At 45.9% G+C, this 15,689-nt stretch overlaps 1 protein-coding gene across 4 annotated transcripts in view; it reads left to right on the top strand.

Annotated features, from left to right (window-relative positions):
* The window catches only part of GRIPAP1 (GRIP1 associated protein 1), a 395,004-nt gene that overhangs the window by 55,651 nt on the left and 323,664 nt on the right, over positions 1-15,689 (top strand). For all 4 annotated transcript variants that reach the window (XR_015300640.1, XM_086940304.1, XM_086940303.1 and 1 more), the window contains exons 2-3: positions 4,239-4,305; positions 9,493-9,554. Coding sequence is in view for 3 of the 4 variants with exons in the window: in XM_086940304.1 (XP_086796430.1) it covers positions 4,239-4,305; positions 9,493-9,554 (129 nt within the window). In the remaining variant the exon portion in view is untranslated. The remainder of the gene's footprint in view (positions 1-4,238; positions 4,306-9,492; positions 9,555-15,689) is intronic.

Below are 15,689 nucleotides of genomic sequence, written 5' to 3'. Positions count from 1 at the left end.
TGCAATTGACTGATAATGAACGTCTGAGACCCCATATGTGTGCTTGAGTTTCATGGTGTTTTCCATTCCCCTATAAATGGATCTGATGAGTGATATCCGTTTGACAAAGGGCAGAAGGACGTGCAATGCTGGCCATTTTGTATGCCGTTGTCCCCAGAGTCCCCAACATGCCCCCTCTTCCAAGGAGAGGGATGAATGTGTGCATTTTATATGCTTTGGGGCTCACTGATCACATCGCAGACTCCTCACCGACCCTATCATATGCAGGCTTTTGATCCTCAAAGTGAGTTTCTTTCTTTAGACTTGGTGTAGAGCTGGACCACCACGCTTAGTAAAGCATGTGACAAGAGGCTGCAGATGTTAATGAAGACATAAACCGGTAGTCCTTGCAAAGTGGCGCGTGCCTTCATTTGATCCAACACATAGATTTGAGGGTTCCTTGTTAGACCTGTTCATAAGGCTTTGGAAAGCCCAGTGGGGCAGATTTGCCAATCCATTTAAGTTACACTAGAAGTCCTTCTGGGCTTGCCAGGGACTGCTCTTGGACCACTGCGATTCAGAGTAAAACGTTTGTACCCAGGCACCTCACTCTCTGCTGATACTGAGAACCCCCTTTTCAGGGGAGCTCGTTGGTAACTGTGCAGTTTAAACCTTTCCCTTTGGTTGCTGACACACAGTTGCTTTCTCTGCTTAAGCGTCTGCCCTTCTGTACAATAATGCTACTGGTGATCTGTTTTCAGCTGCAACCTCTGTTTATAAATTACTTTGTGGTACCTCACAGTTTATCATCCCTGGATCCCTACATAGAATTACTGTACTGAGTGTGAAGGCCGAGAGGATCAACCCGCCGGTACCCCCGAAGAGCAAGTTCTAGCTGGCCACTGTGAGCTATACCGAGTAACACTGACCATATAACAGGGATACTCCGAACTGTCATTATAATTAATCACTTTTGCTTTTTTAACGCAAATAGGTTTTTATTGAAGGGGCACTTCCACAAATGTTCTTATTGCCTCAGCACGGTACTATACTACCCCTCGGCCGGCAACACGGATGAACTCACTGCACATCTTATCGTGATAAATAGGCTGTCTAAACTGAATTCATTCTCTATTTTTACTCTGTTGCTGCTGTCTTGGTACGCTCTTTTTATTGAAGGAAATATTGTCTTAATACGTATGAATTTGACTTACGTTTTATTAATTGAACTTTTTTCTACATTGCAAAGGTTTTAAATAACCATGTACAATAAAGTATTGAGTGTGAGTATAGGAGGTCAGCTTGCTGATTCTGTAGTGTGGAGAAGCACTGATAATGTTGTGCAATTCATCTGCGAAATCAGGCATGCATGGCGATGCCCTTCATCCATCACACTGTCTATTCAGGGACTGTGGGACTGAGTACACATTATTCTATAGTGATGGAGTGTGCTTATTATTAAGAGTAGCATGGTGTGGAATGGGGCCAGCAAGAGGTAGCCTTTAGCTGGCATCTGTCCAGAGTTGGCCATCTGTGCATATGCTTAAAGGCGCTCTTAGGATCAGCTGTCCCACGTGTAAATTGGACCCAGCCTTTTGCAGGCTAGATTCTGATGGACTTACAAATGGCAGTATCTGTGGTGGCATGGTGACTGCAGTAAGGTGGTCACGGTGCACTGTTAACCAGGATGCAAGGGGGGACTGATTCCCTCAGAGCTGAACACGGTGCACTGTTAACCAGGATGAAGAAGGGCCGATTCCCTTAAACCTGGACATGGGGCACTGTTAACCAGGATACAGGGGAGGGGATTGGTTCCCTCAGAGCTGGACACAGTGCACTGTTAACCAGGATGCAGGGGGGCGTATCCCTCCGAGCTGGACACAGTGCACTGTTAACCAGGATGCAGCGGGAACTGATTCCCTCAGAGCTGGACACGGTTCACTGTTAACTAGGATGCAGGGGGGACTGATTCCCTCAGAGACAGGGGGCACTGTTAACCAGGATGCAGGGGGGACTGATTCCCTCAGAGCTGGACAGTACAGATCTGACTCCTTAGAACGATGGTTTTGTGTGTGGATGTTGACAATTGAAAAGCTGGTCTGCTCGCTCTGGCGAGCCGATGTCCTTGGTAGGGTAAGTGACCCCGTCCTTGGTAAGCTAAGCCCCTTTCTGTGGCTTAGCTACCAGAGGTGTTGCTATGGGGACTGGGAAAGCATCACTCTGTCATCCCACCTGTGGAGGCTTTCAAGGTATCTCTTGTTTCTACTAAGTTACGCCCCCTTCCAGGCTCAGCAGTGGCCTGTCCCCCGTCCATCACAGGTGTGATTGTCTTCTGATGCTACAGCTTAAAACCTACAAGAACACACTTGCAACAACAAATGTAGTGGCTGCTCTTCCTCAAGCAGTCTTCTGTCAGAAGTCCTTCTGCGCTAGGGAACTCAGTGAGCTCAACCTTCAGTCATTGAGGTGAGAATTGCCTCCCTCTCACAATACTGATTTATATGCACATTTATTCGGACTAGGCAACCTTCTTCTCGTAGAAGGGTATATTACATTCCCCTCAAAGGTGGTTCTTTTACATCCCTCTACTAAATGCATTAACTTTGATTAACCCCCAACAAAGTGTAGAAATGTAGCAAATCTCCATTTGTACTTCCTTTTTTCAACAATGCGCTTTCTCGTACCTTGGAACAATTCCAGTCGTACTTTGTACTGTACCTACATCTCTTGTTGGTCAACCTCTTCACCTAGTGGAGATCTCTTAATCCAAACGCCCTTACAGCCAGTCCTTCAGTAGACTGACTCCACCAGCGTACAGCACGCATGTTTCGTTCATACAGCCTGCAAGGTCTTCCCTCGTGCTGATATCCCAGAGGCGTATGCTTCTATGTTCTCAGACGGTCTTCATGAGCACTCCACACCTCCCTCTTGGGTCTTTCATCAGATCCCAGGACCAGAATCATCTTTGTTGAGTCTTGGCTGTTAAATTATCATAATTTTGTTGTTAATTATCTCCTCCAGAACACGCACAGCGTGATGTACTATTCCACCCCAGGTATGACTTGCTGACCTTCAGCCGTACTGCGATGAAGAAGCGCTGATGTCGAGGGGCACATATTCCACTACATGATGTGTTACCCTTAATGCCTGATAAGTCAAGGCTAGTTAACTGTCCTTGTATACTGGTTGCATTCTGGGCCCACTTTGATTCTCCCTAAGTTTTGTGTCTTGGATGTTTTAGGCTGCCTGTGCTCTGCATGGCCACATATAATGCATTTGTTTTTGCGACATTGTTCGAGGTACCTGTTTGTTTTTCAGGGGCTCTTCTTGGGATTCAATCTGCACATCTTGTACAAGGTTGTGCGGAATACATAACAACATGGTGTACTGTTTTCTTTGTTTGTTCAACAGCAGCTCTTAACACTGTAGACTTAACACAATCACACAACTCATCTTCTAACGCAGTAGTTTTTATCATATAAACTGTGTCCCGTCCCCTTGGGGGTCAAAAAGGAAACTTACAGCAGAGAGTACTGTTCTGGAACGACAGCAGTGCCTGACATGCAGCCCTGCATAAACTAAGTTTACATTCATGATGCGGACCACCTAACTACATACACCAGATATGGGGATCGAGCCAATCCCAGAGATCACATATATATCCCTGTGTTCACACAGTAAGGGTAGACCACGTCAGATAGATGATATGCCATGGTTGGGATGTTTGTCCTATACTACCTGTTAGTAATGTAAATTACTTTGTTTAGTTGCATCTGCCTAATGATTGCAGCACATTTGCTTCATAATAGACCACAATAGTTTCAATAAATATATTTAAAACTTCTGTTGTGTCTTTTTTATGTTTAGTACAGGCATGCATGAGTGAGTGACTAACAAAAGGAGAGGATCTAGTTCCACGGTTACCTTGGGGACTAGAGGGTCATGTTTAAGGTTGCCGAAATCACCTGTGGCTCTTGGAATATTAGGAGTTCAGGTGTGGCACTGTGAGATAGCTAAGATTTGGGCAGACAGGTACTGATGTTGTAGATAGACTCAGTCCCTACATTCTGACGTCCTGTCGCCCAAATGCACGGATTCTGCTGGCAAAGCAGAATTGTGTAACAGGAAAGCACCTCACCTCTCCAATGGGAGCATTTCTGGAGAATAATTCAGCTTCTTCCATCTGTTTTTGTAGAATCGAAATGTTCGTATATTGAACTTTGTCTCTTTACTGACTTTCTTTTTGTCTTCCTTGTTAGGCTCAGCTCTTGGAACTCCGGACGAATAACTACCAGCTCTCGGACACCCTACGCAAGAATGGAGCTGGTAAGGAAACCTGTGGGCCACAGGGAATCATAGCGAAGGGGACTTGAAAGGGCTGGGGATCTCTCTGACTTTGTTGTTTGCTTGGCGGGTTTAATTTCTTGTGTGTGGTTGGACCCATGCTCTAAATAGGACTTATTCTCTGTTTTCAATGAGGTGTGTGTCTATAGTGACCCCTGTGTGCTGTATGCCATGTGGCCTCTGTCTGTGTACAGTTTGTTCCTTGTCTTGTGTGTGGTTAAACCAATATCCTAAATAGAGCATGGCATTTGTCCTATTGGTCCGGTGCTCAGATAGGCTAGTGCCCTGTTTACGATGGAATTTGTTTCCTGTCTATTGATGACCTGTGCGTCCTACATACACGGTGTCCTGTGTATGGTGAGGCTTCTATTCTGGGTGCAGAGGGCTTTGTGTGTTACATATGGTGGGACCACTTTTTTTGTGAATGTGAGATTGGATGTATGATGACCTCTGTGTTAGTTGTATGGTCACCCTGTGTCTGTACAACTGTATATATGGATGTCACCAAGGTGTATTTGATGGGCCTGTTCTGTGTGTAGCTCCCAGAGCCATTTCTGTTGTGAGGCGGAGTGGCCAATGGCACCTGGAGCTGTGCTGCACTAACAGGTGTGGGTTCTGTCCTGGCAAGCATTATCTGCCTGAAAGGGACTGGTCAGATTGATGATTACAGGCGTCTCACAATGACAGCGGCAGGCGGCAGTCACTGGCTCACCCAGGTGATGTCCCTTTTTCATTGTATGTCTCTACCCTTGTGCACCTTCAGCAGAGGGCTTTGCTGGAGAGTGAAAAGAGACCAGGAGAGCAAGGTGGGGCATGCCTGAGGAAGGATGTGAGGAAGACCCTCTGGAATGAGGAGTGATAGTAGAATGCAAGCGTGTGCTGGGCGAGAGGGGAGTATGGGGCTGAGAGGAGGAGCTTATGTGATGGCAACAGAGATGAGCATGTGATAGAAAGCCAAGGACGTTGTAAGGGCTGTTTGTGAGAGGAGGTGGAGGAATAAAGATTTAAGAGTTTTATACACTATTGTGGGATTGTGGGCGGTGCTTGGACGGTACTATGGAAGACTGAGTGACTAGGGAATGATTACAAGTGTTTAGAGTGATATTGGGAGACTGAAAGAGGAGCGTGAGGTGTAGAGCATGGTAATAGACGGTTTAAGGTGAAAGTGAGGAAGAGGGTGCGTAGTGGTAAGTGAGAGGAGGGGGTAATGAAAGGGTGACAAAGGGAGCCGAAGGGGAGGAGGGTGTGAGTGGGATCTTAAGGTGGAGGGAGGAAACCACAAGTGCGGTAAATGTGGGTTTGAAACCATGGGAGACCTATTCCACGACCAGCACCTGATGACATTTGACCAATTATGTCAAGACCATAATATCCCTCTGGCCAATACCACTTGTGCTGCCAACTATTGGTAATTTGCCGTCGGACGTGGCACCCGTCTGACGCAGAGCCCCCCATGCATGCCGTTGTCCATACCCTATAAACTAAGGGCACCAGGCAACACCTGATCACATTGTTATACAAAGCAAACCGAGAACATGCAAGGGTCTCTCTGTCGATCCTGAAGCAAAAGTGGGAAGACTCTATTGGGCGATCACTACACAACTCTGAATGGGCACTGACACTCGACTGGCCCAAGTCATCTCTCGAAATGCGCAGTTTAAAAGCATACAATAAATGTTAAATGTCGTATACTTGTAAAGCGCACAGCTGCCCCAGCAAAGGGGCGTCCCGGCGCTGTATACCGCTGGGGAACCCGTCCTGGCTTTCCCTGTGGGATGGTCCCTACTGGCAATCCCCAAGGTGGAGCCAGGCATCCCCGGCGTTGATGGGGCCATTGTGGAGATTAGGCAAGCTAATGCCCAGAGTTGCCGAGTGGGACCCCAGGTTAGAGTAGGCACCGAGGCGAGAATTGTCGAGTCCGCTGACCCTGGTCCACGACCCTACACAGTCTTACACCGTACAAAGCTAAACCGCATATTCCCTTTGGCTAACCTCACATGTTCAAGATGCCACTTTGTTAGGTTATGGTATTTGTAGGGCGCACAGTTACCCCAATGGGTTTTTTAGCGCCAGCCAGATCTGAGATCAGAAAGTTAGCAGAAGGTTTAAGAGTTAGATAGCCAAGTTTTCAGACTTTTGCGGAAAAGACCATAGTTGGTCACCTTGCGTAGGGAGAGCGGAGGAGAATTCCACAAGGAAGGACCGAAGTAAGAGAAAGACTGCCCATGCGGGAGAATTTTAATTTCGGGACCGAGAACTTCATATGATGGGCAGAGCGGAGAAGTCGCGGCTGTTGGTAATACTGCACTAACTTTTATAGGTATAAGGGAGCCACTCCACATTGGATTTTGAACATGTAGCAGAGGGCTTTAAATTTGATAAGGTTCCCCACTGTCAACCAGTAAAGGCCATGCAGGAAGTTAGCGACTGATGAAAACCTTGGCACACAACACAATAATCAAACTACACCTTTGACGCCACAGACCTCAGACACAGGCAGTGGGAGGGTCCCACCCTAGCCGTATACTGGCGAGTAGTTCACGACGCCCTAGCGTCTGTCACAGAACTCCCACACCTGAATACATAAAGTCAACAGCCCTGGGGATCTACAGGCCAGAAAAGAAACATGTAGTTCGGACCCGCTTTGCAAATCTGGCCCTATTAGTTGCTAAGAGTGTCCTCACTCTGCATTGGTGGTCTCCCCAGCCGCTGCTCCTGATAATGATGGCAAACAGCTCTTCTGCGCTGGAGAGAAGCCGAAAGCACAAACCTACACCACAAGGAGGCACAAGGAGGCATGCCGTCTTTGCAAACCACCCATAGCGGCAGCAAGGGACGCCATATTCATGGAGTCCCATGAGGAGATGCGGGAGGCAGATGCCCCCTCTAGCCCCCAGGGATGCTTGTCCGTAACCCCTCCCCATGACCTCTAGCTCACCAAATTGACATGAGACCTCCTTTGCCCACGGAGTAGATAGATGCCTCGGACCCTCCCCATACGCTGCCCCTCACACCAGCCAACATCCATCTCAACCGTGGGCTACAACCTTCACCACAGTGGCTCCCTGTTGCCCCTCCATCTTCCTCCACCCCCTCCCTGAAACCTTCCTATGCTCGCGCTGTTGTGTAACTAGGCCCCCACCCCACGTTTACTGTTCAAGGGGTATGCATACCTGAGGATGACACTGGAGCTGCATTCTCCTAAAAGCATCCAGCACAGACCGCACAGTTAGCACACGCTTCTCCTACCCATGCGCTGGACTGCCTGCAATTCCTACCCCTGATCCAGCACCGCCCTGAGTTCCATAGCGAGCCCACCCCATGACTGGCGCGTCCATGCTGACAAGCAACAATTGTAATGTACATGTTATGATGTCTTTGTCATGATGTGTTAAAATAAAAAAAAACCTCAAAAAAAGTTTGAAAAAAGTGCAGTAAATGTGGGTGAAGAAAAAAGTGGGAGAGAGTCTACGGACTGATAAGTTTGGACTACTGCACATGTGCTGTGTTGTATTTTCTCTGAGACTGCTTGAAAGTGCTATGACTGTGTTTTTTGAGTTGTATGCCTTGTGTAGTGTGTGCACTGGGCTCATCATGCCTTGTGCCCTGTGTTTGATTATCCCTGTGTTCATGAGCCCCATGTGTCCCTGAGACCTGTGCCCAGTATATGAAGAGCCTTTCACATCTAGAAGCTGAGCCACATGCATGTTCTGAGTCTTGCATATGGTGAGCTTGTGTTGTGTATGTGATGCACGCCGTGTCCTGTGTACAATCAGCCCTGTTCTCCCTTATGTGGTGAGCCCTGTGTCTCCTATCTACTGCACCACATATCTGTGTATGCACAGTCTCTTCTTTTAAAAAGCATGCCCCATGTCCTGTGCTCTGTATGTGATGGAACCTGTGCCCTATGTGTGGTAAGCCCCGTGCCCTATATGTTTTGAGCCCTGTAGGCTGTAAACCTGTGTCACATATGTTGTGACTTCCTTGTAAGTGAGCCTCATTCTCTACAAACAGTTAGCTCAGTGCTGTGTATGCGGCGTGCACAATGTTGTGTATGTAGTGCGCCCTGTGTTCTGTATATAGCACAAAAAGTATGGCGACACCTGATTCCATGCTCGCTGTGTCACAGGACTCAAGTCGCCCTCACTGATGAGGCTCAACAAGGCTGAAACCATCTGAGGTTGCTTGTGTCCCTGTTCAGAGGGCACCTGGCCTAGGAGTTCAGCCTTCACAGTCCATTGGAGCAGGACCAAGGCTGATTTGCATAAGACGTGTCCCAGTCTGTAGTGGCACAGTGGACAAAAATTAGACTGAAAGTGGCTGAGATTAATTCTAGCATTTTACCCTCCACTTTTTATTTCCGCCTGTGTTCTGCATATAGTGAACATTGTGGTCTGCACGCAAAGCGAGTCCTGTGTATCAAGAGCCTGGGACCTGCATATGGCCCGGGATCCTTGGTCGTGGGGCCATAGGTGTAGAGGACACCCATAGCCCCTGAACGTGACTCTCAGACTTCTCTGCCTTGTCGGTCGTCAGCTAAAAATTCACACTTGCCATCTGGGCATCCTTAGTGGCAATCGTGTAAGAGCCTTTTTCCTGCATCTCAGAAGAATCCGTCAGAAGGGATGAGTTGTTGAGTAGGACCACGATCAGGACCACTCTTGTTGAGGAGCGCTTCACCCCACAAGTGGTTCCAGTGGTCTCCGCGATAATCTGGGTCAGGTCTGTGGTGCGAGCCGGCTCAGAGTCCCACCGAACAATAGGATGTCCAGGAGGAGGTGAAGTGTAACCTCGCTGCTCATTGGATGACCTCTCTGTGCATCCAATCTTCATGCTGAAGATCTGGTGGGGAAGACTGCACCACCATAAGAAAGGGAATCTCCATGATGCTGCCACCTGCATGAGTTACTCTAAGTCCCTGACACTCCCTTAACCTCTGACCCTTGTTTGATGTTGCCTTCTGTGTTACAAAGCAAGGTGAACCTCTTACAGAATCCAGGAAGTAAACCGTTTGGGTGAGGTGACCTGGTCTCTCTAGCTGGGTCCCTATGGACCATGCCTGCTCATAGGTGTCCAGGCACCGCCTGATCACAATTTGGCCCTCAAGGGGCCCTGCTGATAGAAGATGCTGCAGGTTCAGATGTAACCTTGAGCCATTTCTCGTTTCAGAACTGAATGCCCTCCGCCTGAGGCTGGCCTCCGTGGAGAAGGAATCCACCAAAGCGCAGAAGGTAAGATGGCCGTGCCACCTTGAAAGTGGCAGAAAGCTCTCTGCTGTCATCAGTCCCTCAGAAGTAAAGTTTGTAATTTATTCTTGGTTGTCCAGGTGCAGCTAAGGTAGTCCTCACACTCACAGGATAAATGCAAATTCTTAAGTTAACGAGAAACGTATTCATACGAATGATTGTCTGCTTTTAACTAATATCTAGACAGCGCTCGTTACCTAGCCTGTTGCTTCCCAAGAACAGGAAGCATAGGACTGCAAGTCAGATGAGCACTGAAATGAACATGAAAACAGAACCGCAGGCAGTGATCTGATCTTTTCAAAATAATGTACAAGAACAAAACCTAAAATAACCAAAGAATTCAAGGCCATAAGCACTTGTCTGTAAAAAGGGAATCAATTGAAATACTGTTTTTGCATCGAAAACGAATGAGAGATTTTGTAAATGCAAACTTTAATCATAGAAACAAAGTACAAATGCGAAAAGCATTGGCAAACCCAATATGTTGTGAATACAGACATATTGCCTTTGCGAATGCTTTCATTTGCCTATTTCTTATTTTTTTTGAGGACCTGGCAGCTGCAAAGTTCTGGTGAATCAGGTACTGGCCTTTTGGGCCCTTAACACACTTTAGTTTTATTTTATCCATATGTCATCGCTTTCAGCTATGATGGAATGGAACAGTAGGAAAAACCAAATTGGCCGCCGCTACAACACATGCATGTACGCACATGGCGGCCATCTTTAAATGCTTTTTCTTGTGAATCCAATATGGCCACCATGCTAATGTGTTGCAAAGCAGCAGCGGGCATTTTGGCTTTTTTTTTTTTAACGGTTACAACATGTTTTCTTTGCCTTGCCACAACAGTAAAACGAATAAATCAAATGTCCATGAGCACAAAGAGCAGCCTGGACTTTGCAGCTGCCCGAACCTAAAAAAAAAGAATAAAAAAGCTGGGGTGAAATGGGCAAAAAGAAGCACCCGGTAGACATGGGCGAAGGGTAGGGGGCGTTATACATTTAGGGAGAACTTGCCTGCTGGGGGCCTCCTAATAAAAAATTCAATAAAAAGAAAGGTATTAATGCAAATGACAGTGTAGACATCCAATAACTGTAATTTGTAATTTGTAATTTTGTAGGGGTATTTATAGAGCGCAACGGTCGCTCCGGAAGGAGCATCTTGGCGCTGATTTCTTAGTAGGAGATCAAATTACTTCCTAGAGGCTAAGAATTAGATGGCTGCCATGGTGTAGTCATCAGGAAGATTAAAGATCCAGGTTTTTAGTAATTTCCTGAAATGTTTTTCTTGGGTTTGGGACCTTAGGTTTTTGGGCATGAAGTTCCAGGCTTTGGTGGCCAGATAATTTAAGGTTTTGCCACCTTTGGTTTTCAGATTAAACCTAGCTGGAAGGATTTGATTGTCATCGGAGGAGCGCAGGGTTCTGCTAGGGTTGTAGTGAGGGAAACGCCTGATGAGATATTTCGGGCCGGAGTTATTAAATGCCCGGAATGCAACAATAAGAATCTTGAAGAATATTCTTTTATGAAGTGGGAGCCAGTGTAAAGTTTTTAAAGCTGCGGATATTGAAGATTTTCTGGGTAGCTTCAAAACTAATCTGGCTGCAGAGTGGAGTACACTTTGGAGATTTTTAAGTGTGGATTTCTTTGCGCCTGCCAGAAGACCGTTGCAGTAGTCTAGGCGTGTGAGAATCAGGGCCACTGCTACGGTTTTTCTAGAGTCTAACGATAAGAAGTCAAAGAATTTTTTAAGAGACTTTATGATTCCGAAACAACGGCCAGCCACAGTCCTAACGTGTTGGTCGAAAGACAAATCGGTGTCGAACAGGACTCCAAGATTCCTTGCAGTTGTTACGGTCTGGGGGGGAGCAGCTGAATCTTCAGGCCACCATAGGCCTGGACAGAAGTTGGTATTTTTTCCCATTGGGAGGATCTCTGTCTTGCTGGAATTGCATTTTAGATGGTTTATATCCATCCAATAAAAAACAGCCTTCAGACAGCTTTTGAGGTTTTGTTCAGCCTTAGTAGAGTGTTCCTCTAGGGGCACGATGAGTTGCGTATCATCGGCATACGATGTTACAAGTATGCCGAATGACTCAATCGGAGATATGAGTGGAATTAGGTAAATATTAAAGAGTAGAGGGCTCAGAATGGAGCCCTGAGGAACTCCTGATGGGACCCACTTCTCTTTGGAGAGGAAAGGACCTAGGGCGATCGTTTGAGATCTGTCGGTTAAAAAGGACGTTATCCACGCTAGAACCACCTCTGAGATACCGATATCTTTCAGTCTGCTAAGCAGAATGGAATGCGAGATGGTATCAAACGCCGCTGTGAGGTCTAGAAGAATGAGGACGGCGTTCTTCTTCTGATCCTGCAGCAGCTTAATAGAGTCTGTTAATTCAATCAGTGCCGTTTCCGTAGAGTGGTGGGGGCGAAAGCCTGATTGTTGGGGATGGAGTACGTTGTGTACTTCAAGATGCCTTTTAAGTTCTCTATAAACCATTTGTTCGGTAATTTTTCCTAGAACCGGGAGGAGCGATATTGGGCGGAGATTTGTAAGCTCAGAAGGGGATTTATTGGATTTTTTCATCAGGGGTTTTACTATTCCCTGTTTCCATAAGCGAGGCACTGTTCCCGTGCTAAGGGAGGAGTTAACAATCTTGTTAATGATTGGGTTCACCACGTCAATGAGTTGATGGAGAATTCTGGGGGGGCAGGGGTCAGAGGGTGATCCAGATTTGCATGCCAGAATAACTTCTCTAGTTTGATCTAGATTGACCGGTGTGAAGTTTTTAAGACTTCCGACTGGAATTACTTTCTGAGCAGTTATGCTTGAAATCTGGGTTGCTTGAGGTGGAGGGAATTTTTTTTGGATGGCGTCGATTTTCTCCTCAAAGAAGTCGGCAATTTGGTTACAAAACTCTTGAGATGGGGGAATTTCAGGTTGTAACGCTCTGGGCTGGGTGAACGTCTTCACTTTCGAAAACAATGTTTTTTGTTTCTGTTTGGACTCCTTAATAGCGTTCGTATAAAATACTTTTTTAGCTGTTTTAATGTTGGAATGATATATATTCCTCAGCTGATTATATGAAAGTCTGTCTGCCGTGTCGTACGTTCTACGCCACTTGCGTTCGGCTTTTCTGCAAGATAAATGGGCTTTTGCTAGATCTGAGGTGAACCAGGGGGCATTGGTCTTAAGTTTTTTATCTGTTCTTCGGGGACGATTGGGAGGTTCACGTGCTCCAAAGCCATCGTTGATGGAGATATCTGTAAGCCAATGCTTAAAACGTCCTAAATTAGTCAGTGGCTGTAGGGACTGCCCAAAGGGCCCATTCTTTATCTGTATGAATTGCGATGTGTGTTTTGTGATCACAACAAAAGTAAATTCCCTCATGGCCTATATACTTTATATACTGAAACATTGTTCATATCATTTTTTATGTCCTTCAAAACACAACAATAACAATTTCTTTGTTTATATTTTCAAAAGTTTATTTCTTTTATATATATCAAAACATTTCTTATTTTTTAAAATAAATTACTCTTTTTGAATTCATTCTATTTTTTTCATCAGTTTAAACAGATATAGCATAACAAATTTTTTCATCATTTAAATACATTTATAGTTCAACACATTTTTAATATAATACCAATAAGTATTAACCTTTTTCCAAAAGGAAAAAGTAAGAAGACCCTGGTTCCACAACGCTAATCATACTCACATACTACTCACACATACACTTGCACACTAATCACTTCCAATCAAAATAAAATGGTGGGAGGGGAGATAGATGCTACGCTAGTAGCATGTAAGACTATCTACAACCCTCAGTTGAGGTCGACATGTTTCATGCTAAACTAGCAATTCCTCAGGACCTTGGTGCTCGTACTACACAGTGAAAAGTAAAAATTAAAAACTTAATACAACCTTGGTCTCAAGGTCTGTAGTGGGACAGGCCAAATGGTCCTGTCTTGAATAATGCAACCCTAAGCAATTTCCTAAGGTGCTTCTCAGTCTGCCCTGTGGGACCTGCACAGGAGAGTCAAGAACCCAAGCGGTGTGCGGTCTCTGCCTGCAAACCTACCCCCACGCGTAATCCGACAGGGGCTACACATACTTGTAAGCTGCTCTGGGGCCCACTGAGGGTAAATAATAGGTGTTCTACATGGGACTACTCTTCCCAGCATGCAAATGTGCACGAAGCATGGCCCACTGAGGGCGGGGCATGCATATATTAAACACAATTAGAACAGCCTGCGTAAGCCAGCATACTAAGGACCTTTGAGAAAGAGGCAACAGCCTTGAACCGCATCAGGTCGGTGATACGTGAACCAGGGAGCAGCAGCACAAGTCTCTTCCCACATGAAAATAACCGGATGGTGCAATCTGCTGGGAGTATATATATATATATATATATCCCAGTGTTCAGTTAATCCACAGGAAAGTGAGACTCGCACTCCACGATGACTGTAATCCAGAATTATTTTATTGGCTGACGCGTTTCGAGCAAAAGCTCTTCTTTATATATATATATATATATATATATATATATATATATATATATTTCTAAAGTGAATATAGCCCATTTAACAATCTGAACAGCTTTCCCTGGGCCGTTGACCGGGTCTTCAGCTGCTGTCTGGACTTCATGAGCAGCCGACTACCAGGCTGTAACATGGTCTTGGACTTTTGCACGTTCAGTTGTCTGTCGCCATTAGCTGGCCAGAGCGAAACGCTGTTAGGGGCTTGTAATTAACTACTCGCTCTGTATCTTGGTAGATTCCATAGGATGATATGAGGGAGCAATCTGTCACCAAGGCCTAAATTAAAGGAAAGAATGCTGCAGAGTTTGAGAGCAGGATCCCTTGGCCCTTACTGTGCAGTCCGCTCAGCTCTGCCGGTATTGTTATTCTGGTGCGCGTCTTTTGTCTGAGGTTCTACTAGGAGTGCTCTGCACTCTCTTTATGTCATTCTTTGCTCCTCCCAGCACTTCCATCTGCCTTGTTTGCTTCCCCAGTGGTCCCAGGAAACCTGCACTACTTAGTGTCTGATTATGCAGAAACAGGAGTTATGGTGGAATATTACTTTTGTATTTTTGAGCTCAACAGTGATTACTGCATGGGGTAATTACCCCAGGGCAGGGTATTTCCTCCATGCTGTAATTGACACAAACCCAACATGTGCAGTTTTTCCTGATACACCTGGAAAACCCTGGTGTAATCTATTTGTGAGGGTGGTGAAACTGGAAAACATGTAGAAACCAATACACACTGATTTTGCATGTTGTTTCATTCTGGCATGGCAGATCCGGGATAGGAGGCATTTACCACACCCAATAAATACCAATCACATATTCAGACCTACTCCTAATCAAGACTTTAGATGGGGGAAGTTTTCAGAATCAAAATAATAAAAAAACAAAAGATCGTGGTATGGTCAACAAATCCATGCATTTGCAGCAGTGCACCATGCTGCAGGGCGATCTTTGCTTCTCTAGCGTTGGACCGTTCGTAGATTTACTCGCTTTAATGGTTCGTCTCTGTTGAGCTGGGAGTCTCGCAGTAACTTTGAAATAGTAGTATACAACGTCCGCATGCCCTCAAGCAGCTCAAAGGCCACTCGAGTAGGATGATCGCCTCATTTGAAAGGACCAGCCCGTAATTGTGACCTATTTACGCCACTTCCAAAGTAAATACATTGATGTTCTTATCATACAACCATTCTGCCGAAGAGAATGACTTTTTCTGTACCGGAAGCTAAAATGTCTGCTTTGCCGGATCTTCTTTGATAGTCATAAACATTAGAATAATTTCCTGCTTCTGGTGGGGACCCTGCAATACGTTAAATCCAAATATATATTTCAGAGATGGGGATGAGTTCAGCATGTCCAATGCAGCTCCAAAGCCTGTCGGAGGTCAAACTGCTGCATAATGTTGTCTACAAATGATATTGAAGTTAATTAAGTACACTGTCCTAGAAAGAACCCACAGGCCTCTGGACCACGGGGTTCAAGGTTTGATCGCCGGTGGCAGGTTAGCCCAGCACCATGTGACCCTGGGCAATAGCTCGCTTAATCTTCCCGCCGGCCCTCAGCGCCAGGACACCTCTCCGGTGGTAGCTGT

This window comes from Lissotriton vulgaris, chromosome 10 (assembly GCF_964263255.1).
Source record: "Lissotriton vulgaris chromosome 10, aLisVul1.2, whole genome shotgun sequence".
In the NCBI taxonomy this organism is placed as follows: domain Eukaryota; kingdom Metazoa; phylum Chordata; class Amphibia; order Caudata; family Salamandridae; genus Lissotriton; species Lissotriton vulgaris.
Note: the sequence above shows the minus strand (reverse complement) of the source record. Positions and strands in the feature narration are given on the sequence as shown.